The sequence below is a fragment of the Panthera tigris genome, chromosome E3 (assembly GCF_018350195.1).
Source record: "Panthera tigris isolate Pti1 chromosome E3, P.tigris_Pti1_mat1.1, whole genome shotgun sequence".
NCBI lineage: Eukaryota > Metazoa > Chordata > Mammalia > Carnivora > Felidae > Panthera > Panthera tigris.
This window is the reverse complement of record NC_056675.1, coordinates 38,848,018-38,874,603: the sequence shown is the minus strand read 5'-3', so window position 1 is coordinate 38,874,603 and position 26,586 is coordinate 38,848,018. Positions and strand designations below refer to the sequence as shown.

At 59.1% G+C, this 26,586-nt stretch overlaps 2 protein-coding genes across 9 annotated transcripts; both read left to right on the top strand.

Moving 5' to 3' along the window:
* Positions 1 to 7,753: 7,753 nt before the first annotated feature.
* MMP25 (matrix metallopeptidase 25) lies at positions 7,754 to 18,127 on the top strand. The gene is made up of 10 exons (XM_042970875.1): positions 7,754 to 8,004; positions 8,407 to 8,539; positions 9,997 to 10,141; positions 10,220 to 10,512; positions 15,713 to 15,889; positions 15,982 to 16,066; positions 16,217 to 16,299; positions 17,115 to 17,267; positions 17,356 to 17,613; positions 17,762 to 18,127. Exons 1-10 carry the CDS (start codon positions 7,915 to 7,917, stop codon positions 18,031 to 18,033), a joined length of 1,689 nt encoding a protein of 562 aa, XP_042826809.1. The 5' UTR covers positions 7,754 to 7,914; the 3' UTR covers positions 18,034 to 18,127.
* Positions 18,128 to 18,178: 51 nt separating this feature from the next.
* On the top strand, positions 18,179 to 25,438 carry IL32 (interleukin 32). 8 transcript variants are annotated; one of them, XM_042970880.1, is made up of 9 exons: positions 18,179 to 19,498; positions 20,399 to 22,080; positions 22,490 to 22,532; positions 23,414 to 23,662; positions 23,833 to 23,871; positions 24,018 to 24,074; positions 24,475 to 24,504; positions 24,671 to 24,733; positions 24,965 to 25,438. In XM_042970880.1, exons 2-9 carry the CDS (start codon positions 21,995 to 21,997, stop codon positions 25,280 to 25,282), a joined length of 885 nt encoding a protein of 294 aa, XP_042826814.1. In that variant the 5' UTR covers positions 18,179 to 19,498; positions 20,399 to 21,994; the 3' UTR covers positions 25,283 to 25,438. The 8 variants fall into 8 exon arrangements, with proteins under 8 accessions (XP_042826814.1, XP_042826815.1, XP_042826819.1 ...); XM_042970881.1 differs by lacking the exon at positions 20,399 to 22,080; XM_042970879.1 differs by lacking the exon at positions 18,179 to 19,498 and having other exon boundaries at positions 20,229 to 22,080.
* Positions 25,439 to 26,586: the final 1,148 nt, after the last annotated feature.

Sequence of the window (26,586 nt, the reverse complement as noted above, 5' to 3'; positions counted from 1 at the left end):
TCGCGTTCTACCGACTGAGCCAGCCGGCCGGCCTTGGGATCTTTCATGGGACACTAGACATTTGAGTCCAATAATGGCCTAGCTCTGGAAACCAGATTCTCCCTTCCGATTTATTATTGTGTTTGTTGATTGTACTTTTGTTTTTGTGAATGCTGTGGCCGGTCTCTGTGGGTCTCTGTGCGGGAGCAGCTTTTGGGGGGGGGGTAAACTTCCTGTCTCCCCAGGTCTTGTCTGACCCCTTTCTTGGACATGGGCACTGACTTTCTCACTTGCCCTGTGTATATAATTGTTTTGTTGTATTGCGATTTTTGGGGTGTGGGGGTTCTGTTGGTTTGTTTAAACTTTTTTAGAGAGACAGAGCCCACAAGTGGGTAGAGGGGCGGAGGGAGAGGGAGAGAGAGAGACAATCTTAATCAGGCTCCACGCTCAGCATGGAGTCCAATGCAGGGCTCGATCCTACAACCCTGTGATCACGACCTGAGCCAAAGGGTCAGACGCTCAACCAACTGAGCCACCAGGCGCCTCTAGTTTTTTTTTTTTTTTTAATGTTTCTTTATTTTTGAGACTAATTTTTTAAATTAATTAGTTAATTTTTAAAGTTTTACATCCAAGTTACTTAGCATATAGTGCAACGGTGATTTCAGATTCCTTGATGCCCCTTCCCCATTTAGCCCATCCCCCCCTCCCACACCCCCTCCAGCAACCCTCTGTTTGTTCTCCATATTTAAGAGTCTCTTCTGTTTTGTCTCCCTCCCTGTTTTGATATTCTTTTTGTTTCCCTTCCCCTATGTTCATCTGTTTTGTCTCTTAAAGTCCTCATAGGAGTGAAGTCCTATGATATTTGTCTTTCTCTGACTAATTTCACTTCGCATAATACCCTCCAGTTCCGTCCACGTAGTTGCAAATGGCAAGATTTCATTCTTTTTGATCGCCGAGTAATGCTCCATTGTATATATAGACCCCATCTTCTTTATCCATTCATCCATCGATGGACGTTTGGGCTCTTTCCAGACTTTGGCCGTTGTTGATAGTGCTCCTATAAATATTGGGGTGCGTGTGCCCCTTCGAAACAGCACACCTGTATCCCTTGGATGAATTACCTAGTAGTGCAATTGCTGGGTCGAAGGGTAGTTCTATTTTTTTCGAGGAACCTCCATCCTGTTTTCCAGAGCGGCTGCACCAGCTTGCGTTCCCTCCAACAATGCAAAAGAGATCCTCTCTCTCCGCATCCTCGCCAACGTCTCTTGTTGCCTGAGTCGTTCACGTGAGCCATTCTGACAGGTGTGAGGCGCTATCTCATGGTGGTTTTGATTTGTCTTTCCCTGATGATGAGTGATGTCGAGCATTTTTTCATGTGTCGGTTGGCCAGCTGGCTGTCTTCTTTGGAGAAGTGTCTGTTCATGCTTTTTTCCCCCCATCTCTTCACTGGATTATCTGGTTTTTGGGTCTCTCTCTGGTTTGATAGAGACTAATTTTTTTTTTTTAATTTTGAAGTTTATAATACAGGATTGTTGACTATATTCCTGCCCTGGGCTTTAGAACTTCGGGACTTATGTATGTACTACTTACAAATTTGTGGCCTTAAAAAACATCTCCCCCGTTCCTTTGCAGCCCAGCCCCTGGTAACCAACATTCTACTCTATTCTCGGTTTCTATTATATGCAATTGTTTTCTAGTCTTTAGTGTCTGGCTCCTGCAAAAACGGGAAAGTGGAAAATGAAGAGGGGATAGGAGAACCCGCCCTTCGAATCCCCTGGAAGTCACCTCAGCCAGAGAGACGGGGAGATGTGCCACAGTGGGGGGGGGGGGGCGGGGCCAGCAGTGGCCGCCCACTTCTTTGCGCCCCTGTGATGAGATTCCTGATTCTTGGAGGGCAGGGTCATTACCGCCCCCACCTGGTTCGGGCAAGCTGCTGCGAGGCTTGCGACTGTGCTAGGAGCTGAACTTGGTGGTGGTTTACTTTCCAGAACCTCTCCTGCAAGCCCTAAGTCTCCAACAGGATTTTGGAATTCCAAAACAGTTCCTTTGGACGGATTCTATCAGCGTCCTTGTGGGGAGACCATTCCCAGTGCTGCCTACTCCACCGTCTTTCCAGAATCTTACCTGATCCAAGGCCTTTGGCATGAATGATCAGGGCTGGAGAAGACAAGTTCCCCGGACTCCTTGACCTAGGAGCCCCACGCACCGCGGGACCAAAGCCCATCGGTGAAGCCCTGAGTTGGGCCACAGTCAGGCGGAAGGTAGAAATGTAAGCGTGGGCCAGATTGCGGACGCTGGGACATGTGGGCAGGCGTGATGGAAAGAGGCTGTGTCTCCTTTACCTAATGTTTCATGCAAATGGGTATTACGTCACACTGGGAAACGTTCCCCCTGCTTAGTGTTGCGAGACCAAAACCTGTGGATGAAGTCGTGAATGGAGGTTGACGGGAACGTAAGGGTGGACGGAACGAGGGCCAAAGCAGGAGAATGGGCCTGTTGGGAAGGGCGTCGTGGGAGGTGGTTGATCTCTTCTACCAGATCGTATTCTGGGGACGGGGACGGACACTGTGTCTGACTAGGGGATGTTTCCTCTACCTAATAATGCAAAGCAGAAGCCATCGAGGCGTGTGGGAACGCAGAACCAGCGCAGTGTGGAGGGGACGCGGGAGCGCGGGTGGGGACAAATTCTAGGCGCTACGCAAAAGCCTGTGAGCGCCTCCCCCACCCCAGCGACGACCCCTGGGGCTTTGGCCTGGAGAACTTCCATACGAGGGGCGCCTACTACCTTGCTCCCCGACATCAGTCGAAGCCACCCCGGGGAGGGAAGGACTCACAACGATCTGTTACGCCCGTGTTGTCCTGGCGAACGTCCGGAAAACACTCGAATGGGGATGAAGTGCCCAGAAGGGTGCCAGGGTTAGACAAGAGTGGGTTACACAGACCCCCAGCTGCCTGGGAAACGCGAGGGGACAGCTCTGAGCACGGAGCCTCTTTCCCGAGGCTGACTCCCGAAGAGCCTCGGGAGATGCTGGGTGCTGCTGTCTCTTGATCTGTCCCCGTCGACCGCTCTCCACTGGCCAACAAGGGCCGCTTGCTCCGCGGATGGCACTTCCAAAGCGAACGGACGACATCCTGTTTGGAAGGCCGCCGCTCCGATCAAAGAAGGTCCAAACAAATCAGTTCCGTGGGCTGAACTGCGAGCCGTTTCTCCAGCTGTGAAGGAAGCCTTGAACAGTGGTAAAGGCCCTTCTGTTTTGGTTTCTACTGACGCATAGGCAGGAGGGCAGCGGAAGCCCGACCCACGCGGGGGCTCAGTCCTGGGGAAACCCCTGCGGGAGTCGAGGGGCGCATTAAACAAAATGGGACATGCTGGTGCCCGTCAGAAGAGCCGCCTTCCAGGTGGGGAAGGTGACCGCGGTCAACAAGCAGTTACCCCCGTGCGCTGGAAGGGGCCACCTGGGGCCACGAAACGGGCCGAGTCCGCACACCGTCCTCTCGTGGCCTCGAAGGCCCCAAATGCCGGTGGGAGCCGTTCTGTCTGGCAGCAAGAGGCCGAGGGTACGGATGGCCGGGTAGCAGACTCCCGGTGGGAAGGTCCCCTGCATGCCTGCCAGAGTCACACCGATGCTGGGAATCCTGGAGGCTACAGATGGGTCCTGCCGGGAAGGCACCGTGACTCTGGACCGGGCTCTGCTGACCCAGTGCCGGATGCAAACGCTCAGAGGGCTCAGGAGAGAGAAGGGTGCACAGCCAAGCGTCATTTCTGCGGACCAAGGACCGCCGTTTACAGCCCATGATGTCCAACAAGGGGCAGAGAGCTATCCTCCTCCGAGACTAGTCTGATAGAGACTTGGAACGGGCGATGAAAACGTTGGTTGTCTAAAACAGGGGGCCCTAGGGGCACCCGGGCAGCTCAGCCCGTTAACGCGTCCGACTCCGGCTCAGGCCGTGATCTCACAGTTCGGGAGTTCGAGGCCCGCCTCGGGCTCTGCTGTTGGCACAGAGCCCCCTTCGGATCCTCTGTCCCCCTCTCTCTGTCCTCTCTGCCCCTCCCCCGCTTGTGATGTCTCTCTCAAAAATAAATAAACATTAAAGAAATAAAACAAAAGGGGGGGATATAAAGGCTGGAAGGGCCGGCTCACACACACCATGGGTAAAGGAGTGTCCTCTCTGGGTAGATTTCTCTGGTTTTCTCCTGGGCCTGGGGAAGGGGGTGGGGAAGGTGCTAGTGTCCCCACAACATGTCACCTGCTGTTTTGTTTCTCCCTGGTGCAGCCGTCATAAGACCAGGTGCCTAAAACAGCAAGGGCTCCTAAACAAGAAACTGCAATTATGTTTTACATTCGGTGTCAGAATTCCGAGGGGCCTGACGGCAGGATGCGCCTGTACCCCATCTGACGACAGTAAAGGCAGGCGCACTGCCTGTGCTAACACGAGCCCCCCGGTTCTGCACCTGTGTCACCTTGCTCACCCTACGGGGATGGCGGTGGACCCAGGGGAAGCACTTGCCAGGCCAGTACTGCTGCCTGCAGTGTAGACCAGCCTAACGTTCCTTCCAAAGGCAGAAGCGATTGGGTCTAAATGGAGAAAAGGAACACTGGCAGCCACGGGCAAAGTCATGAACACAGGAGTTAGGTCCTAAGGGAAACCTAGGATCACATGAAGGCCTCAAAAGAGCTTCAGAGCAAGATGATGTTGTCTCTTGGCTCGATCCCGCCAGACGCCAAGTGTTTGCTGAGATCACCCCAGCTTTTGCGCCCTGACAAGTGACAAGATCGAATGGAAGGCCTGCAAACCTCAGCGGCCTCAGCATGAGACGTTTTCATGCGATACAATGATCGACCGGGATGATTATTAATGACTTCCTGGGACATTAGTAATGTGCCAGTTCCTGGGCTGTATTATCATTTTGCTGCAAGGGACCCCGTGGCCAGAGACCAGGGGGTGGGGTGTGAAATAATAGAAGAAAATCACATATTTTGGAGGCGGGCCCTGGGTCCTGGCACAGAGCTCCTAAATCCCTTGGAATTTCCTGGGTGATAGGAGTGTCTTTTGTTCCTCATTTAAAAAAAAAAAAATCAATGTTTATTTATTTACTTTTGATAGAGCACAGGTGGGAGAAGGACAGAGAGAGAGAGAGAGAGAGAGAGAGAGAGACCGAATCCAAAGCAGGCTCCAGGCTCTGAGATGTCAGTGCAGAGCCTGATGCGGGGCTCAAAGTCACAAACGGAGAGATCGTGACCTGAGCGGAAGTCAGACAGTTAACCTACTGAGCCACCCACACACCCCAGGAATGCCTTTCATTCTAATAAGGAGACTCTTGGTGAGCCCCCTTGGTAGCTCCTAGACAGGCTAAAAGACCAGCCCATGATTAGAAGCTTGGAAATTTCAACCCCATCCCCCATCATCCAGGAGCGGGAGAGGGACCGGAGACTGAGTTATAAATTGATCGTGCCCGTGTGAAAAGTCTCCATGAAACTCCCCAAAGTATGGGGTTTGGAGCACTTCCGGGTTGGTAACGTCTCCAGGCTGGGAGGGTGGGACCCCCCAGCTCCAGAGAGCCAGAAGCTCCAGCGCTCAGGACCCTCCCACACCTCACCTGATGTATGTATCACTTTATGGCTCTTTATCTGTCTCCTTTGTCATAGCTTTTACTATGTAATAAACTGGTAAGCTTGTTTCTCTGAGTTCTGTGAGCTGTTCTAGCAAATAGTTGAATTGGGGTGGAGAGGGGCTCATGGGAACCTACAATTTGTGGCCAAGGTGGCAGAAATTGTGGGTAACCTGGGGACCTGCTATTTATGGCTGGCAACCGAAGTGGGGTGGGGGGAGTCTAGAGGGACTGAGCCCTTCCCCTGTGGGGTCCGTGATAACTCCAGGGAGTGCCAGAATTGAACTGAGGGGCGTCTGGGTGGCCCAGTCGGTTACGCGTCTGACTCTTAGTATCAGCTCAGGTCATGATCTCAGGCTTCGGTTCAGCTGCTGATTTGCGGCCGGATTTGAGTCGGGCTCTGTGATGACAGTGGGGAGCCTGCTTGGGATTCCCTCTCTCCTTCTCTCTCTGCTCCTCCCCCGCTCACATGTCTTGTCTCTCTCTTTCAAAGTAAATAAATAAACTTTAAAAAATTGAGTTGAAAGGCAGTACACTCAGCTCGTGTGCCAAATAACTGCTTGATGTGGGGAAAGACCCCACACACATCTGGTGTCAGAATTGTTGCTGGGGCGCCTGGGGGGCTCTGTGGGTTGAGCATCCAAATTCAGCTCAGGTCGTAATCTCATGGTTTGTGGGTTCGAGCCCCACATCGGGCTCTGTGCTGACAGCTCAGAGCCTGGAGCCTGCTTCGGGATTCTGTTTCTCCCCCTCTCTCTGCCCCTCCCCCACTCGCACTCTGTCTCTCTTTGTCTCTCGAAAATAAATAAACATTAAAAAGAGAATTGTTGTGAGTGCCGCAGTTTGAGAGTAAAGGAGAATCTCGGGAGGAGGAGTGCAGGGTTTTGTGGGATTTGCCACGGACTGCATGCGTTGTGTGGGTCCCCCCTCCCCAAGGGCTGTGTCCAGTCCTAATCCCCAGGACCTCAGACGGTGACAGTTTTTAGAGGCAGGGACTTTACCCAGGCGATGACGGTAAACGGAGGCCGCCAGGGTGGCCTGTGTCCTCACAGAGGAGATGTGGGCACACAGCGGCAGCGGGGCTGCGCGGACACAGAGGACGCGCCAGGGCCACCCGCAAGCCCAGGAGAGGGACGGAAACGCCAGGAGGAAGCCACCTGGCCGCCACCTGGGTCTCGGCCCTCCAGCCTCCGGAACTGTGTGGACAAATACATGTCCGCTGTCTCCGGCACCCGGTGTGTGGTGTTTGATGAGCGCAGCCGGGATCTCACTGTTGGAGTTTGCGTCTCCAGCTCGCTAATCCTGCTCATTATTTATTTTGTCTAAAACACGTGGGGCCCGGTCGCTGCACGGCTCCAGAGACAGAGCCTTGGTCCTCGCGCGCCCCTTGCCCCTCTCGGGGAGCCCCCTCCCCCCCGCCCATTTCTCCCTGGGCTTCCCCGGGAAGGGCTGAGGCGTGGCCCTGAGGGTCCCCGAGCCTCTGCGGGATCCGCCCCTCCCCCCCGCCCCCTCCCGGGTCCTAGGCGCCCGAGCCTCCGCCCGGGCCCCCGGATCCTAAACGTCTGGCACCTGCGGCGAGGGGGGCGCGGGCCGCGGACGCCGAGACCCCCGCAGACCGCGTGGCGGGGGGACCAGCGCCCCCGGGCGCCCGCGGAGCAGGGGCGCGTCCCAGCCCCCCGCCGCGGGGGGGGCTCCGGCAGGGCGGGAGGGGGAGGGGCGCCGCGGAGCCGCCCCTCCCCCCCCCACCCCCTCGGGCCCGGCCGCGGCGTGCGGAGAAAGGAGAAACGAGCCGTGCCCGGGAGAGTCCCAGCGGAGCCGGCTTCTGGGAAGAGAAACTTGCGGCCGGGGGAGGCACGGGAGGCGCTCGGTACGGGCTCCTCGCCGCCACCCCCCACCCGCGCCGCCCGCGCTCTCGGAAGCGCCCGGAGGAGGGTCTCGGGGTCCGGCTGGTCGCTGCCCGCGGGCCGTCCGAAGACTGGGCTCATCCGGTGCGACAGCCCTGCCCCGCCCGGGGGGAGGGGCCGGGCCGGCCCGGGACCCAGAGGCCGCCGCCGCGCACCCGGAGAGGCTGCGCCGCCGCCCCTCCCGTCCCCTCTCCGGCCTCCCGGGACCCGCAGCGACCCCAACCCCCCCCCCCTCCACCCCCGGGCCCTCCTCTGGACGCCTCCGTGTCCCCCGCGTCGGGCCCCCCTGGGTCCCGGCGCCCCGTCCTCCTGCCCACGGCTCCCACCTCGCGCAGGGCTCCCCGGGCCTCTCCCGGCCCCCGACCCCCTGCCCCGGGTCCCCGGAGCCGCCGCGGTCGGGCCCCCCCGAGCCCCGCGGACATGCTCGGGCTGCTCGCGCTGCTGCTCCCGCTGCTGCCGCCGCCCGCGCGCGCCCAGGAGCCCTCCGCGCAGGACGTGAGCCTGGGAGTGGTGAGCGCGGGGTCTGCGCGCCCCTGGGGAGTGCGGGGGGCGGGGGAGGGGGGGGAGGGCGCCTGGGTCCGGAGGAGGAGGCTGGGGGCTGATTCCAAGTCAGAGCGCCGGGGGATGGGGTCTGGGGACCCAGATTCTCGGACCCATGAGGTTTGGGGCTGGGATTTGAAGATCTATAAAGGGCTCGGGGCGGGGAGGTGGAGACCAGGGCCGATGGATCTAGGCAGAGCCCAGGGCTGGAGCGACCGGACTCTGAGAGGGACAGCAGGCAGTCGCCGGGGCTGGGACCCCCGGGCTCCGGATGCCTGGGTGGCTGGCGAGGGGTGGGGCTCCCAGGATGGAGACGGGAAGGGGGAGTCTCTCGCACTCTTCCCCCTTCACCTGTTCCTTCCTGCCGCCTAGGACTGGCTGACCCGCTACGGCTACCTGCCACCACCCCACCCTGCCCAAGCACAGCTGCAGAGCCCTGCCAAGCTGAGGGATGCTATCAAGGTCATGCAGAGGTTTGCGGGGCTGCCTGAGACAGGCCTCCTGGGTAGGTAGACGCCGCCCCGCCCGCCCCCGCCCTGCCCCTGCACCCAGCGGTTTCTAAACCTCCCCACACACCTGAATCCCAGGAGCTATGAAAACGCTGATCCCCGGGACCAACCCAGGAGGTTCTCAGGCGTTTCTTTTTAGTAAATAGTTACTAAGAGTCTCTAATGGGTAAGGCCGTTTCTGGCTCTACTGGTACAGTGATGGACAAAGCAGAAAAGGTCCCTGCTCTCATCCCTCTAGAGAGAGAGAGACAGGCGGATCAAGACTCGAAATATGCCAGGTCATTTCAGATGGTGATTCGTGTTTTGAAGAGAATAAAATGCTGGTCAGGGAAGATCCCTCTGAAAGGGGTCATGGGTTGAAGGGAGCTCGTATGAGACAAAGAACCCATGGGACACAAATAAGAGGCGTCAGCCATGGGGAGATGGAGAAGAGTCCCAGGCAAGTGCAAAGGTCCTGTGGTAGGCATGGGATGCAAATAAGAGGAGCCAGCCATGGGAAGATGGAGAGAGTCCCAGGCAAGTGCAAAGGCCCTGTGGTAGCCACAAGGTGGTGTGCCTGTAATGAGAGGAGGATTGAAAAGCTAAGCAAGAGCCTGACTGGGGGGTGGGGGGGGGGTGTGATGCTTGAAAGACGTTTGGGTTTGATTACAAGCATGATAAGCAACCACCAGAGGATTTGAAGGAGGGAGACAACTGGACTGAATTTACAGTTGTAAGCTTCCTCTGGTTGCTGATGGAGAATGGAGACCAGGAAGGAGGGAGCTGAATTCAAGGTGCATGTTTTGGAGGTAGAGCTGAGAGGCTCGTCTCTTGGGTAAAATGGGGAAGAAGGGAACCGAGGGCGCGCTGGCCGGCCACAGGAGGAGACAGGACCTCTGTGTGCCCTGTTCCCCGCCGAGTAGTGTTTGCATCTGTACGTGCTCGATTGCCCTTTGTCACCTGACCAGTGGTCAGCTTTGACCTTCACTTGAAGACGAGGGGACAGCTGGGAAGGGAGCCGAGCTAGGACAGGGGATTCCAGGCAGGTCTAACCTGGGAGACCAGAGACCCAGCCCGCCTGGTGAGGACTGGGGACCTATGGTGTCAGGTGTGGCCTAGGGGGCTCCAGCCTCAGACGAGTCCACACGGCACCCCATGGCTCCTTTCCGCCGGGTCCCATCGCCAGGGCTCAGGGAAGCAGGACCCCAGACCCCAGATCCCAGCACCGCGTGGAGGCAGCAGTCCGTCCAGGGCCCGGTGAAGGCTGGGGCGCTGTCCTGAAGAGCTGTGTTGTCCTTTGGGATGAGCTGGCTTCCGGAACTGGGCAGCCTGTGTGCAAATCCAAGCGGCGGGGCCCTCTTGCGCCCGCGGTTCAGCCTCCCTGAGCCTGTTGGTCCGTGGAGAAGCGGCTGGGTCCGTGACTAGAGCCGGTTGTCCTCCTGCTGATCCCCTTGCCCCGCAACCCCTCCCACAGACCCGGTGACCATGGCCACCATGCACAGGCCCCGCTGCTCCCTGCCTGATGTGCTGGGGGCGGCAGAGCTGGTGAGACGTCGTCGCCGGCGCCGGCGCTACGCCCTGAGCGGCAGCGTGTGGAAGAAGCGAACGCTGACGTGGAGGTAGGAGACGGTGTCCTCCCCACCCTGGCCCGCCGCCTGCCGGGCCCAGCCTCCAACGGCTGCCTTCTGTCTCCCCAGGGTGCACTCCTTCCCCCAGAGCTCGGCACTGAGCCAGGAGATGGTGAGGACCCTCATGCACCACGCCTTGGCCACCTGGGGCGTCGAGTCAGGCCTCAAATTCCAGGAGGTGGGCTTTCAGAGCCCGACGGAGCCCGACATCGTCATTGACTTTGCCCGGGCGTACCACCAGGACAGTTACCCCTTCGACGGGCAGGGAGGGACCCTAGCCCACGCCTTCTTCCCCGGGGAACACGCCATCTCTGGGGACACGCACTTCGACGACGAGGAGATCTGGACTTATGGGTCAAAAGGTACGACCTTCCGAGACGTCCCCTCCCCGAGTCTGTCTGTCCCTATGAAATCACACGTATCGACGGACGCTGTGTCCGTTGGGTTTCTCTAGAGCGACAGAACCAGTAAGTAGGATGCTCGTGTGTGGGCGCGCGTGTGTGTAAGTGATTTATTTTAAACAACTGGCTCGTAGGATGGTGGAGGCTGGCGAGCCTAAATCTGTAGGGCAGTCCTGCAGGCTGGAAATTCAAGTGCGAGTTGATGTTGCAGTCCTGAGTCCGATGTCTGCAGGCCAGGCCGGCTCGCCTGAAACCCAGGCAGGATTTCTGTGTTGCGGTCTGGAGGCAGAATTCCCTTCTCCCCCTGGGAAGCCTCAGGTTTGCTCTTAAGGCCTTCAACTGATGAGACCAGGCCCGCCCACCGTGGAACACGATCTACGTTACTTGCAGTCAACTGATCGTAGATGCAGAGCCCATCTACGCGATAACCCAAACAGCCACACCTGGCCTGGTGCTCGGCTAAACAACTGGGCGCCACAGGCTGGCTCAGCGGACACACAGAATCGCCTATCACAGAGGCCTCTCGGGGGTCCAGCTCCAAGCTGGAGCTGAGGACCGAGAGATGTGAAAGCAGCCGTGCGCAGCAGCTGAGTCAGAAGGGTAACCGGCAGTTGCTACACACGGTGATGCGGCTGCGGAAAATCATAGCAGAGGAAGTCCCGGAGAACCACGGCCTCGAGCGGAGGCCCGCCCAGAACCTTTGACGGACGGGGCTTCCTAGAAGTGGTGACTTTGTTCATTCCACACATGTGTACCGCGTGCCGACTAGCCCACCAGGTCCCGCTGTCCCCGAGTGCGTGGGGGTGCGGGGAGGGCGCAGAGGACAACGCGCAAGCCAGTCAGCTGGCTGACACAGGGTAGTCAGGGCTAGTGGCACAGGGGTGAGGGTGGGGGGGGGGGACATCTGGGGCAGGAAGGCAGAAGGATGGTGTGAGGAGGGAGACTGAAGAGGACTGCAGAGGCTGGTATGCCCCATGACCCAGAGGGCCTTGGAAGCAGGGGGAGGGAATGGGAGGGATGGAGGGTTCCACATTCTGGAACTACCACTGGCTGTGCTGGGGGGCGAGGTAAGAGGCAGGGAGGCAGGAAGCTGTGGCAGGGTCCGGGGAAGAGGTGGATGAAGGTGAGGGGGCGGAGGGCTGTTTAGTCGGATGGGCAGGGACTGGGATCCGACTGGATCCTGGCGGCAGAGGGGACGGACGGGAAGGGGTCTTGTTCATGGCCGTGGGAGGTGCCGCAGGAGGAGGAGCCGGCCCTTGGAGGGCAGGGTGACTTCACGTTGGCCTCGGGTTTGCACTGCTTGCGGGCCCTTCCGTGCAGGCGGTGCATTAGCGGTTGAGTGTCTTGCTTTAGAACTTGGACTTCTCTGGCTTAGGTCAGGTTCCCCAGAAGTGGAGCTCGCGTTGAAAAGTCTTGTGCAAGCAGTTTCGCAGGGTATGTTCTCAGGGGAAAGGGAAGCAAGAGAGGGCTGGGGAAGGAGGCTTAGCCAGGACAGTGGTCTCAGCTGAGAGGAGCCCGAGCTCAGGAGCATGAATAGCTCACAGGGTCGGTCCTGCCTGGGGGCTAGGGTTCCAGCTCTTCCAGTCTTAGCAATCCGCCGTCGGCTGCGAGCTTCCCGTGGCCTGGAGGCTGGCCAGAAGGGAGAGCCATCTTCTGGGGAGGGGGGCAGCCAGAGGATGGGCGCACAGGCTCTGTAGGGTTTGGGCGGGGTGCCCACGGCATGCACAGACCTGAGGCCGCGTCACGCAGCATTTAAGCATGCCGGCTTGAAGCGGAACTCGGGTTAGGGCTCCTCTGCTTGCCACGCATGTAAGTTTCTTGACCTCGATGTGCTCAGTTTCCTCGTCTGAGAAATGGGAGTTACAACAGTACCTGCTGGCAGGGTGGGCTTGCGGATTTAATGAGTAATTGACCTACGGCTGTCAGCACAGGGCCGGCCTGAAGTAGCGCTCTGTTCATTGCCAGCTGCTATGAGCGGGGCCTCGTGGCAGATTAGAGTCAGTGGTACTCGGGGGGTGGCTAAGGCTCCAGGAGGAAAGTGTAGAACGTGAGGGTCAAGTATGGAGCTGTGGAGAGCCCCACAGTTAAGGGGAGGGTAGCGGGGGGGAGGGATCAAAGGAAATGGAGAAAGAACGGGCCCACAGGTGACCAAGAACTAGAGCAAAGAAGGAAGTGGTCAGCAGTGGGCAGGGCAGCAGGCCAGTCCAGTAAGTTACATGGGCCTAGGTCTGATCATCTGGGGACAAAGTGACCTCGGTTGCCTGCAGCCTTGGCAGGTGGGGGAGGAGTCCCGACCACAGTGAAGTCAGATATGAGAGGGGTTGAGGAAGTGAACTCTGAGTTTAGACCACTGACCACAGAACTTGCTAGGGAAGGAGAGGGGTGTGGATGGGGGCAGATACAGATACGGAGAGGTACTGAGGTGATTTAGGATGAGGGTCTTGAGCACTTAGTGATGCTGGATGAGCCAACAGAAAGAAAGAGGTGTGGGATGGATGGATACATGGATGGATGGAAGGAAGGATGGATGGATAGACAGATGGATGGACACATGGATGGATGGATGGATGGACAGATGGATGGATGCATGCATGCATGGACGGATGGATGGATGAATGGACAGCCGGACGGATGGATGGATGGATGGATGGATAGATGGATGGGATGGATGGATGGATGGGATGGATGGATGGATGGATGGATGGATGGACGGACGGATGGACAGATGGATGGATGGACAGATGGACGGATGGATGGATGGATGGATGGACAGATGGGTGGGATGGATGGATGGATGGATGGATGGATGGATGGATGAATGGACAGATGGATGGATGCATGCATGCATGGACGGATGGATGGATGAATGGACAGCCGGACGGATGGATGGATGGATGGATGGATAGATGGATGGGATGGATGGATGGATGGATGGATGGACGGATGGACAGATGGATGGATGGACAGATGGATGGATGGATGGACAGATGGATGGGATGGATGGGATGGATGGATGGATGGATGGATGGATGGATGAATGGACAGATGGATGGATGCATGCATGCATGGACGGATGGATGGATGAATGGACAGCCGGACGGATGGATGGATGGATGGATGGATGAATGGATGGATAGATGAACGGATAGATGAATGGATGGATGGATAGATGGATGGGATGGATGGATGGGATGGATGGATGGATGGATGGATGGATAGGTGAATGGATAGATGAATGGATGGATGGATAGATGGATGGGATGGATGGATGGATGGGATGGATGGATGGATGGACGGATGGACAGATGGATGGATGGACAGATGGATGGATGCATGCATGCATGGACGGATGGATGGATGAATGGACAGCCGGACGGATGGATGGATGGATGGATGGAAGGATGGATGAATGGACAGACATACACAGGGATGCAGGGATGGATGGATGGGTTCTTGTCCTACAGGAGGTGAGCGAAGCCGGGGCCTCACATAGGGCAGGGCAGGAGATAGGAGGTGAGCACGGGGGAGATACAGCTGTCTGCCCGGGTGCACAGGAAGTTACAGATTACATCGGCCGGCCTGTGTTGATGAAATAGGAAACACATCTGACCTACTTGTCCTCTTAAGAGTTAGGACTGGAGCTGGGGAGCAGCTTGAGGGGCTGTGGGCTTGGAATTGAGGCTAGTGGGCAGCTCAGAGGAACTGCCTGGTGAGGTCTAGAGCAGGACTGGGAGGAGGTATCGATGACCCTCGGAGAGCGGCCACCGGGAGTCTTGTGGACTGGGGCTGAGGCTGCGGTTGTGCAATTCCCCCAGCTACATGGTGGGGGGGGGGGGTAAAGGGTGCAATGACGGGTGTGGCCAAAGGGGGAGGAGAAGAGGGAAGGAGGAGGAAAGAGATCCACTTGTCATAAACACCCAACTTCCTCCAGTTTCTCAGAAAAGGGACTCAGTGCAGTAAGAAAACCCACAGTCCACACGGAGACCTGTCAGTACGGATGCGTTTGGACCAAGGTCAGGTGAAGTCGCTGCTGAAAGGCACTAATTGGCCATACTGTCATTTAACCTGACCGCCCTGTGCCTCAGTTTCCCACCCGTAAGATGAGGCTGGAAGGAAGAGGTTTACGAGACGTAAATGACGGCCCGTGGCACCCCTCGCTCACCCCTTCACGCTCACATTCTCGTCCAGCAGCCTTGAGGGGCTGAGAGAAATTTGCTTTCCGACTCACCGGGTCACTTCCGCCTTCAACACTGCTGACCCTGGTTAGAGATTTCCACGCGGCACGTCCACATCTGGGCAGCTGCTCGCCTCTCTTGCTGTCTCGCTCCCTCGGCCTCTCGGGGCCGGAGGAGCCGACGGGCAGCCGCTGGGTCGGCGAGGAGCTGGGGTTCGGCCGGCAGCTGGCGGTGGACACAGGCTCCCTCCTGGCGCCCAGGCTGGGTCCCCGAGGACGAGGCTGTGGTCAGAGAGGGTGGGAATGAGGCCGGCCTCCAGGGCCGAGAGAGCCTGCCTGAGGAGCCGTCTGAAGCTGGGGAGGGGGGAGGCTCCCGGAAAGGTGGATGGGGGTGTGGGCGCTAGAGGGGCGTGCGTGGGAGGAGGGAGTGGAGCACCATGAGCGCGGGAGAGGGGCGAACGTCTTGGGAACCCCGGGCCAAGGAGACTGAGCGACATTCCTTGTGGGTGGGGGCATCTGGCCCCAGACGGCATCCCGAAAGAGGGAGGCTCCAAGGCTGGGGCTTCCTCCGGAGACCCGCGTGCACCCCCAGGTTCCCGCTTTCCCCAGAGTGTCTCCGAGTGCACGGGCTTCCTTTCCTGGGGACCAGGACTACGGCAGGAAGGCCACCCCTTCCTCTGTCCGGGCCATCTCCTTCTGCCCCTTCCCTGACCCGTTCTGCGGGTCTCCGGTCCTGTCCCCAAGTGTCCAGAACTGCCAGACCAGGCTACTAGAAAAAAACCTCCCGAGTAAGTGAAAGCACCCAGGAAGGACGGTGACTCGGGGAGGGGTCTGGGTGTGGACCCTGGGGTGGGGCCGTGTCTGGAGGGTCTCCCGCCGTCCAGCTGTCCCTCTGCCCGCAGGCCCCCCTCCGGGGGCTTCCTGGCCGCCTTCTTCTCTGGCGTGGGGGAAGGGTAGAGCTCGAGCCCAGTCTTCCTCCTTCCCCAGATGGTGAGGGGACGGACCTGTTTGCTGTGGCTGTTCATGAGTTTGGCCACGCCTTGGGCCTGGGCCACTCCTCGGCACCCGACTCAATCATGAGGCCCTTTTACCAGGGCCCGGTGGGCGACCCCCACAAGTACCGCCTGTCCCAGGACGACCGGGAAGGCCTACAGCAGCTCTATGGTACAGGGGCTGGGGACCGGGGACGGTGGCTTGCCCTGTGGCCTCATCAGCAGAGTCGGGGGACTCACGCCTCTCCGGCTCTCTCTCCACAGGGAAGGTGCCCCAGATCCCGGACGATAAGCCCACGAGGAAACCCTTGGCTCCTCCTCCCCCACCCCCTACCCCGCCCCCAGACAGGTGAGTGAGGGGGGTGACCTCCCTACCTCGGCGTGGTTCTTGGTGAGGTGGGCTTGGTAAGAGTCCCTACCTCACGGGGCTCTTCTCAAGGGTAAGTGAAGACACTAGGAGCCCCGACCCCTCTCTGCTCACCTCTCCTTTCCATTGTAGCCCCTCTCTCCCCACCCCTGACCGATGTGAAGGCAATTTTGATGCTATCGCTAATATCCGTGGTGAAACCTTTTTCTTCAAAGGTGAGTCATCTTAGATCTCCCCTGACGACATGTAGTTGGCGTCCTACCCCTTTAGGATGACCCACCAGTCCTGTGGGGTTTCCCAGGATTCGGGACTCTCAGTGCTGACAAAAAAAAAAAAAAAAAAAAAAAAAGGAAAGCCCTAGGGGTGCCTGGGTGGCTCAGCCTGTTCCTTTAAGTGTCTGACTCTCGGTTTGGGCTCAGGCCACGATCTCATGGTTGGTGAGTTCAAGCCCCACATGGGGCTCTGTGCCGCTGGTTGGGAGCCTGGAGCCAACCTGCTTAGGATCCTCTCGCTGTCTCCTCTCTTCTTCCCTCCCCAGCTTGCTCTCTCTCTCTCTCTCTCTCTCTGTCTGTCTCTCTGTCTCTCTCTCTCTCTAAAATAAATAAATAAACTTAAAAAAAAAAAAAAGAACTTAAAAAAAAAAAAAAAGGAAAGTCCTAGGAGAGCTGGTCACTCCAGAGCCCCTGCGCCCGTGAAATCCCGATGGACTTCCTCGCCCAGCCGCCAGAGGGAGTCCCAGCACCCACTCTGAGCGAGAAGACTTTTTTTTTTTTTAATAAAGGAGCGCTTTTTTTTTTTTTTTTTTTTAATGTTTATTTATTTTTGAGAGAGCGAGGGATCCAGCAGGGGAGGGGCAGAGAGAGGGGGAGACACAGAATCCGAAGCAGGCGCCTCGGTGAGAGCGTAGAGCCCGCCTCCATCCCGCGAGCCCTGAGATCATGACCTGAGTCCCCCAGGCACCCCCTGGAGGGAGAAGACTCTGGTCATCTCGGGCCCCCGTGGCCACCCCTCCCGCCCCCCCCCCCCCCAGGCCCCTGGTTCTGGCGCGTTCAACCCTCGGGACAGCTGGTGTCGCCCCGGCCCGCCAGGCTCCACCGCTTCTGGGAGGGGCTGCCCGCCGGGGTGAAGGTCATCCAGGCCGCCTACGCCCGGCCCCGGGACCGCGGCATCCTCCTCTTCAGCGGTGAGCGGGCGCCGGGGCGCGGGCGGGGTGGCGCCGGGGGCGGGGTGGGGGGCGCCCCTGCTCACCTGCCGCCCCCCGCGCCCCGCAGGCCCCCAGTTCTGGGTGTTCCAGGAGCGGCAGCTAGAGGGCGCCCCGCGGCCGCTCACGGAGCTGGGGCTGCCGGCCGGAGAGCAGGTGGACGCCGTGTTCTCGTGGCCGCTCAACGGGAAGACCTATCTGATCCGGGGCGGGCGCTACTGGCGGTACGACGAGGCGGCCGCGCGCCCGGACCCCGGCTACCCCCGCGACCTGAGCCTTTGGGAAGGGGCGCCTGACGCCCCCGACGATGTCACCGTCAGCAACGCAGGTGGGAGAGGGCGCGGGGAGGGGCTGGGGGCCCCGGGGACGGGGAGAGGGGCCCTCCTGGGGGTTTCGGGGAGCCCTCAGGAGGGACGCGGCGCGGCGGGAGGGGCAGCCTGGACCGGCCCCTGACGTGTCTCCTCCCTGCCCCGCAGGTGACACCTACTTCTTCAAGGGCGCCCACTACTGGCGCTTTCCCAAGGGCAGCGTCAAGGCGGAGTCCGACTCCCCCCAACCCATGGGCCCCAAGTGGCTGGACTGCCCGGCCCCCAGCGCCGGCCCACGCTCCCCCAGGCCCCCCAAAGCCACCCGGGAGCCCGGAGCCTGCAATTGTCAGTGCGAGATCAACCAGGCCTCAGGGCGGCCGTCGCTGTCCTTCCTGCTGTCCCTTCTACCCCCACTGGTGGGGGGCGTCGCCTTCAGCTGAGGGGGACGGTCCCGGGGCGGGGTTCATGCGGGTGGAGCTTCGCCCTGGGGACGCGGACAAATGGCTAGCCCTTAGACTGGACGGGCCATGTGCTCACCCTCGCCCTCGCCGTTCCAGCACCCCCCCTCTCCCCCTCCCCCCCCAGCCCCACCCCCACCCCCACCTTTGTCCTGGCTGCGCCACGCGCTGCCCCTACAGGAAGCTCTTTTTCCCGGAAGAGCTGGTGCTTCTCAGCAGCCTATGACTATAGCCCTGGCCCCACCTGGCAACAGCGGCTCCTCATAGCGGCTCCCTGGCTGTTTGGGGCTTTAGAGGACTGGACAGATTGGGGCCACTGAACCCCAGCCCCTCTCTCCACCCGCTGCTCCGAATTTCCCAGAAGTGTCCCACTGTCCTGCTTCTGCAACGTCCCAGGCAATGCCACGTGGATGGGGACCCCAGACCCAGCCCTCAAGTTACCCCTGAGCGCGAGTGTCCCATATCCTGGGTGACATCAGTGCCCCGCGTCCTGGGTGACATCAGTGGCCACCCAGACGACCCTCCACAACCGAGGCCCCTGTGGACCTCCTTTCTGGTCACCATCTTGGACCCACAACAGTCCCGGTTCAACAGAACACCCTCCAATCCCTAAAAATCCGCTCAGTCCCTCCACACTGGAGTGTGTACCGCTTCCCGCAGGGAGAACTCTTGGGTTCTCCGCGGCTCAGTGCTGTGAAGACAGTGGACTGAGTTCCCTCTCCACCCAGGGGTCACTGCTTCCTCAGCACCCCTGGGTGATGAGTGGGAGGGCCACCTCATTCACCTCCCACTCCTCCCCGAATTCAGGACCTACATCAGTGCCTCTGGAACTGCACTTCTGGAATCTTCCACATCAGAATCCCCTAGGGAACTTAAAAATGCGGATCCCATGCCCTCACCCTGAATCACTTGGGGGTCGGGGCCAGGAGTCTGCGCTCGAGTAAGCTTGGGGGGGCAGCCCTGATGGGCGAGGGGGCCGGGACGACAGCTGTCATCTCTGTCTTGTGGTTTTTCTGTGTCTCTGAAGTGTTCTCCCTCCCAGGGACCAACCTGAGCACATTCTCTGCAGAATCAGGTCGATGGCCTTGCTCGAGTAGGATCTATCCCCTTTGGGTGGAGCCGCTTAGGGGCCACTTCCTGGGTTGCCGTCCGCCCACAGTGCTGCCTGGGGCTGAGGCTGCGGGCCACTGTCCCAGCGTGCAGGGCCCTCCCTCGGTCAGGACAAGCTGACCAGTCGGAGGGCAACAGCCAGGTGTCTTCAGCCAACCCGTGACCTGAGAATTCCAAGCCACCAGAAAACCCGAAACCCGGGCCTCTGTCAGGATCCTTTCAAAACACATGGAGGAGGAAACTTATATTTTAAAAGCTTATGAGCCCCACACAGGAGGACAATGCAGGTGACCCGAGAGAAAGCCCTTTGTTTCTCCTGAGCACAGATGGCTCCGGGGTGAGTTCGGTGGCAGGAGCTTGACAGACCTGAATTGCTCTGTCTTGTAGAAGAACTTGGGATTCAGAGTTGACGGGCAGTGGGGTGACAGACGGAAAGAGAATGAGTGGGAGGAGGGAACAGAGAGAAACTCAAAAGTCGGCTAGGGGACCTCAGAGGAGGGCCATCCGATGTGAAATCTGGGGCTTCATTTAGTGCTACACGGAGACTTCTTCTCCAGCCTTTAAAAATATATTAAGGGTGCCTGGCTGGCTCCGTCAGAACAGCATGTGACTCTTGATCTCAGGGTTGTGGGTTTGGGTTTGAGCCCCACCTTGGGCACGGAGCCTACTTTGGAACAAAACACTTTGTCTGCGGCACCTGGCTGGTTCCGTTGGTGGAGCCTGAGGGTCTTGATCTCAGGGTTGTGAGTTCCAGCCCCACGATGAGTGTAGATATTACTTAGAAGTAAATCTTAGGGGGAAAAAAAAATATATACACACACACACACTTAAGTATACTACAGAAAAATGCCAGGTCAAATTGATTATTTTTATCGTTAAAATGGTCCCATAATCAACATGTAAAATATTTGTGCTTCAAAGGACACCATTAAAAAATGAAAAGACCACCCACAAAACGGGAGAAAATATTTGCAAAGGACATATCTTTTTATTTATTTATTTTTAATTTTTATTTTTTAAAAATTTTTTAACGTTTATTTTTGAGACAGAGAGAGACAGAGCATGAACAGGGGAGGGGCAGAGAAAGAGGGAGACACAGAATCTGAAACAGGGTCCAGGCTCTGAGCTGCTGCTGGGGATAGAAAAGGGCGCAGTAACTTTGGAAAATCGTCTGGTGGTTCCTCAAAAAGTGGAAAACATAGTCAGTTACCATAGGAGCCAACAATTCCCCTCCTAGGTGTGAACCCAAGAGACCTAAAAACAGACATCCGCACAGAAACTTGTCCACGGGCGTCCACAGCAGCGTGATTCGTAATAGCCAAAAGGTGGAAACAACCCGAGTGTCCATGGACAGACGAGTGGATTGGGGAAGTGGCACGTTCATACAGCGGAGCGTTCTTTAGCCCTCGAAAGGACTGAAGCGCGGGTTCGTGCTACAACCCCGAGGAATTGAAAGCCCCGTGCTAAGTGCAAAAGGTGGCCACATAAGGTCACACGGCGTGACCATCTCTATGTGATTCCATGTATGTGAAACATCCAGACCAGGGAACTCCAGAGACAGATAGTAGATGCGTGGGTGTCTGGGCGGGGCTTTGGGATCGTTGGGGGGGGGGTAGGTGCTGGCTCGCCTTTCTGAGGCGACGAAAATGTTCTGAAATTGGCCTTGACGGGTGCACGTTTCCGTGCGTTGAATTATACGCTTCAGTGGGGGAGTTGCGTGTGAATTGTTTCTCGCCAAAGCTGTATAGAAAATGGTGCAGCCTGCCGTGACGCAAAATGCTTGCAGACGGTGGTCTGCGAGACTGTCACGGGGGGGCCAAGCGTCTCGTGGGGTCAGGGGGCCGTGCTTCCCGAGAAAGAAGCAAGCCCAGGACTGTTACCTGCAGCCGCAACCTTTTCTCTCCCCACCTGGAATTTAAAGATGGCTCAGGGAGGGATCTGGACTCCGAGGTTTGCACAGGGCGTTTCAGACCGTTGATGGGCTCCTAAGGGGCCAGGAGACACCTGCTGGGGTCTAGTCAATGCAAGTGAGACTTGCGCCAAGGAAATATGCTTTACAGTTCTGTCCTTCTGGGGGCCCCTCAGGAGCCCAGGTCCTCGTGTTCGAGTCCTAATCCCCGGGACCTCAGACGGTGACCTTATTTGGAGATAGGATCTTTGCAGAGGGAATCAAGGTAATGAGGTCATTGGATGGGCCCTAATCCGGTGAGACCGGTGTCCCTATAAAAATGGGAAGTTAGCGGACAGACGCGCATGCTAGGAGAATGACATGAGCACGAAGAGGCCATCCGCAGGCCTGGGAGAGAGGCTGAAACAGACCCTTCCCCCACGGCCCTCGAAGCCACCACCCTGACCACCCTGCCGAGGCCTTGATCGGTTTCGCGGCCCCAGGCACCGGGCAGCCCCAGTGTTGAGGTTAGACACGGCTGTGGTGAAGCGGGGGGACTCTGGGCCAGAGTAGGGCGAGCCGAACTGGGGGTGACCCCAGAACGGCACAGGGCTGGCCGGGACATGGTGCCCCTCGGCCCCAGGAGGGCTCGGGATAGTCTGGCCAGCTGCCCCTAGGCCCTCAGCTCCTCCTGAGGGCTTCACCCTGTCCCGTGGCAGACAGGCATCACCTCCAGCCACCCCTGCAGGGGCCCCTGGGGCAGTCTGCTCAGCTCCCCTCCCCTCCCCACCCCTCCCGGTGGGGCCACCTTAGGCATCTTGCCAGCCCTGCTCTGCCCTGGGCCTGGAGGTGCTTAGAACATTCTCTGGACTTTGGAGCTGGGGTATGCTCCGTTTCAAGTGAGCTAGTCAGCATTCCCCGGCACCTTACTTGACCCTCAACAGGATGACTTCATTTTCCAGAGCCTGGGAGTGCTCCGATCTGCTTTCACCAGTCTGGACTTTCCCTCTGTCTTTCCCTGTCTCGGGCCGGTAAGGTTGAGAAAGAGGCTTGTTCCTGGGCTCTGAAGTTCCCCACCTCAGCTCAGAGAGCGGAGGGGGCACAGCCAGAGGGCCCTGCCCACCCCCTCCCAGGCGGTCTCCCTGTCCTTGCTTCTGTCTCCGTGTGCCACACACGTGCGTACACACACACACACACACACACAGCCTCACATCCTGCCTCCAAGCCAGGCTCCACCCTCCCCCAGCCTCTCCCTCCTCCCTCCTCCCTCTTAAATCAGAAGCTCTCTCTGGAGCAGAAGCATAGGCTGGGAGAATCTGTGTGAGGTGACCTGGCAGCCGGGGGAGGAGGCTGCAGCCAAAGCGACGTCCAGTGGGGGGTGGGCTGGCGGGGAGGCCGCTTCCCTGAACCCTCTAGCTCACACCTGTTCCTCCCCGCCAGGCCACAGCCCCCAGAGCCCTGCGCCACCATGTGGTCCTCCAAGGTGAGTGAGAGCAATTGGAGGGGTGGGGGGGCCCCCAGATTCCACTTCCCCGCTGTGTGTCCCCGTCTCCCGCTCGCGCTGGCCGCCAGACCCCCTGATCTCTCCGCGTGCACCTGGCTCTGTCCCATTCTCCTAGGCCAATGGGGGAGTCCACTGGGGAAGCAGGGGGCCAGAGGCATGTGACCCGTGCACTCAACAGGGCCCCAGGCTCATAACCACCCCCGGCTTACTTTGTTGAATGCTCTCTCACTGCCTGAAATTCTGAATAATTATTGACAGCCTCACCGTTTCATTTTGCTGTGAGTCATTCACTTTAGAGAGTGGGTCCCGATTGTGGGGCCAGATTTCTGGTCTGGGGGCAAACAACGGGGAAAGGGTCTGCGTGTGTGTCTGCTAAGGATACTGAGGAATGCTATGTATGAGGGCAAGGGGGTGACTCCAGGAGCTGGACCCGATGCGTTGGTGGCGCAGCTGGGGCATGGAGGGTCTATAGGGCCAGAGGCGCTGATCCCGGGTAGACCCTGTCCCGATACCCTGAAAACCTGGGGGCAGGGAGGTCGTGCTTTCCTGCCAAGTTTACAAATTCCTCCCTGCCTGGGCCTGCCGCCCAGGACCTTGGTGTCTGTTCCTCCCTTTTGGGGTGCCCGGTCACCTCTCCCACCCGCGTTGTGAGGTTGGCCACAGGCTCCGGGGCCCTGCGGGATTTGTCACAGTGGACTCTGGAATGACCCCAGGCTCGGTGGCCACGCCCAGTTTGGGAGCCCGAGTCGGAGAGCAAATTGTTCCCTGCGGCCAGCGCCCCCCGATTGGGGTGGCAGGCTGGTGCCATCAGGGACTCAAGAAGCGTGGAGACGGGTGCCTCACAACAGATATTTGCCCAGAGCCGTGGACGTTCCGCGTGTGGCAGGGACTGCCCCGTGACCAGGGAGCCGGCACCAGGTTTGGTGGAGACCCGTGATGCCGTGTCCGGGCCACCCTGCGCTTCTGTGGGGCAAGCCGAGGGTCCGGGCAGGGGAGGTGGGTCTGCAGAGCCAGCTGTCAAGAGCTGCGTACCTGTCACCGCCTTCGGGAGCGCCGCCCCCGCCAGCCCGTCCCTTGGCCAGCCCGTCAGCCGGGACAGAGAGGGACAGGTATTTGGTAACACAGTGGATCCTGAGCACTCTGGGGCAATGCTCACCCATGCGTGTGCACATGCATGGTGAGGGTGTGTGCGTGTGTGTGTGTGTGTGTGTGTGTGTGTACAGCGAGTGTGGGGGGTGGCAAGGTCCCACGTGTCTGAGTATCACTGTCACCCCCACAGGTGGGCAGAAATCCTATTGAATTTATGAGGCACCAAATGGTAAGAAGCTCTTCCTAGTGTGTGTCTGGGGGAGAGAGGGGGACCTGGGTCCTGCTGTGTGGAGCTGAGAATGTTCTGGGCCACCCAGGGCCCCCTCCGGGGGAACGATGAGGCCTCTCTCACTTCCGCCTCTCCTCTCTGCGCAGCACCAGCTGGTGGACATCTTCTGTGACAGGACCCAACACCAATCCCGAGGAGCACAGGTGGGTCGCCGTGGCCCCCACTCCCATGCACTCTGCAGCTGGGGTCGGGTGGGTGGTTTCACAATGACCACGATGACGGTGAGGGTGATGGAGATGCTACCTCGGGTCTGCTCACTCCTTACACCTGGGCACCTCCTGGCACACTCTCCTCGTTCACACCCGCGTGCAGGTGAGGGCACAGGTGAGAAATGCAGAGGCCCAGGGAGGCTTAGGAAGGTGATCAAGTCACTGCGCATATTGATGACAGAGCGGGGATGCCAGATACCTGGTCCCCAGGCCCCTGGGCTGGACCCAGTGATGGGGGCCTGGGGAGCAGAGAACAGGTGGGGACTTGGGGGAGAAGACTGCGGGCGGGAGAGGCTGGGAGGATTTTAAACCAAGTGATTTCCCCCCCCCCCAGCAACAGAGGCTCAGTCTGGGAGAGGTGGAGGTGAGTCCCCCCCCGCCCCGCCGCCCCCACCAAAGCTCGGTCCCCAGGGCTACAGCCAGGTTATCGTTATTGGGTCTGGGCTCCTGGCTCCCTTGACACTCCCCTGGACGCTTGGAGGCCACAGACAGGAGCCGATCTGGAGCTCCAAACCGTCCCCTCTCCCCAGGATGGCTTCAACGAGATCATGCTGGAAGCCGTGGACCTTCACCATGATCAGAACAACGACGAGGTGAGTGTGAGAGGCCCATCGCAGCCCTGTGAGTGTGAGACGCCCATCGCAGCCCTGCCGGTGGGGAGGCAAGGAGGGGCTGAGCCCCTGGGTGGAGTCTTCTCGAGTGTGGAGAGCCGGGCTTCTGGCTCCCAGACTCTCACACAGGCGGGGAGGCCTCAGCCGGGGCCAGGACCCGGGCCGCGTCTTCCAGGTGGGACCCCGCACCGAACGGCACCCCCGCCCCTGCAGGAATCCAGTCCGTTACTTCCCGAAGTGCGGCAGGAGCTGCGTTCCAGAGTCTTGAGGTCCTCCGTCCTTGACCTGGAAGAGAAGGAGCACCCCGAGGTCCAGAAGACTGAGGAGAGCTTTTGTGACAGAGCCCTGAGGTTGTTCCGAAGGCTACTCTACCAACTGCAGCTGAAGTGGCAGGCCGCGCTGGCGTGGGTGAGGGAGAAGGTGGCCGCCGGCCTTCAGGCCTTCTGCGACGCGGTGGAGGCCGTCTGGAGCGCCTTTAACAGCTTCTGCACCTCAGCGGCTCTGGTGTTCAGGAGCGCCGTCCAGGCCTAGCCCGGCCCTCCCCGGCCGCTTTCCTTGTCCGGGTCCGGCCCGTCGCCCTGGCTGTGGCGTCCTAATAAGAGTTGGCTGCGGGCGCCCCGGGGGGGCTCAGTCGGTTAAGCGTCCGCCTTCGGCTCAGGTCATGATCTCATGGTTCATGGGCATGAGCCCCGAGCCCCGCGTCGGGCTCTGTGCTGACAGCTCGGAGCCTGGAGCCTGCTTCGCAATCTGTGACTCCCCGCCTCTCTCTGTCCCCTCCCCAGCTCCTGCTCTGTCTCTGTCTCTCAAAAAATAAATAAGCGTTAAAAAAAAAAAAAGTTGGTTGAATCAAACTGAGTGCCTGTTTGTTGGACGGGAGGCAGGAGCCCCCGGTGGCTGGGGAGGGGGCAGGACCCCAGGGAGGGGGGGGTCCACCTGACCTCTATAATCTGTACATGGACACGGGTGACAACTGGCCTGTGGAAAGGGCTGGAAGTTTTCTGGCCTGCGCGTTGCCTGACGCTGGGGCAGCAGGGAGCTCAGGCCTGAGGCACATCTGCCCCTTGGCTTGTTCTTCTGACCTGGCTCTTCATCCTTCACCAGGCCATGGAAACTCCTTGGCTTTGAGGTTGGGGCAGAGGCGGGGGAGGGAGGAGTAGGGAGGGGGAGGAGGGTTCACCCCTACCTGGACCAGAGAGAAGGGCAGCCTAGGGCGGGACAGGACTCAGATCTCTGGCTCAGGCCTCCTGGGGGCCTGCAAATGCAGAAACTGGGGAGGGGGTGGGGGGAGGGGAGCCAGGAGCAAGGCCAGGGCAGGGAGGGGGTCGGCCCAGCTCACCATTTTTGAGGCCGCTTCCCTGAAGCTCCCCCCTCCCCCACTGACTTCCTGCTTCCTGCAGCTGCACACAGATTTTTGCATTGGGGTGTCTAGCGGTGAACAGCAGCTGCTGAGATAGAGCTGGGGGGGGGGTGCGGTTTCCGGGGCCCTGACCTGAGGACAGAGCAGGAAAGGGGACAGGTGGGGTGGGGTGAGGGTGGGGTGCGGGGAAAACACGCCAGCAAAGGAAAGGCTCCAGACCAGGGAGGTGTGCCTAGGGGTGAGAGGTATGTGGGGAGGTGACTGGGAGCCCGGAGGCCTCACAGCTGGGGGCATTTCTATCACTCACTCCTGTGGCGTTTTCTTTGTTTTTTCTTTTTTCTTTTTTTAATGTTTATTTAGAGAGAGAGAGAGAGAGAGAGAGAGAGAGCGCGCACGCGCTCGCACGCGCGAGCAGGGGAGGGGAGAGAGAGGGAGACACAGAATGCGCAGCAGGCGCCAGGCTCCGAGCCATCAGCAC

Coding starts and splice junctions, on each gene's coding strand:
- MMP25 (XM_042970875.1), top strand. CDS start 7,915: ATGCTCGGGCTGCTCGCGCTGCTGCTCCCGCTGCTGCCGCCGCCCGCG. Junction 8,005..8,406: donor AGGACGTGAGCCTGGGAGTG/GTGAGCGCGGGG, acceptor CCTGCCGCCTAG/GACTGGCTGACCCGCTACGG. Junction 15,890..15,981: donor AGGCCTACAGCAGCTCTATG/GTACAGGGGCTG, acceptor CTCTCTCCACAG/GGAAGGTGCCCCAGATCCCG.
- IL32 (XM_042970880.1), top strand. CDS start 21,995: ATGACTTCATTTTCCAGAGCCTGGGAGTGCTCCGATCTGCTTTCACCA. Junction 22,533..23,413: donor CCACCATGTGGTCCTCCAAG/GTGAGTGAGAGC, acceptor ATATTTGCCCAG/AGCCGTGGACGTTCCGCGTG. Junction 24,734..24,964: donor ATGATCAGAACAACGACGAG/GTGAGTGTGAGA, acceptor CCGCCCCTGCAG/GAATCCAGTCCGTTACTTCC.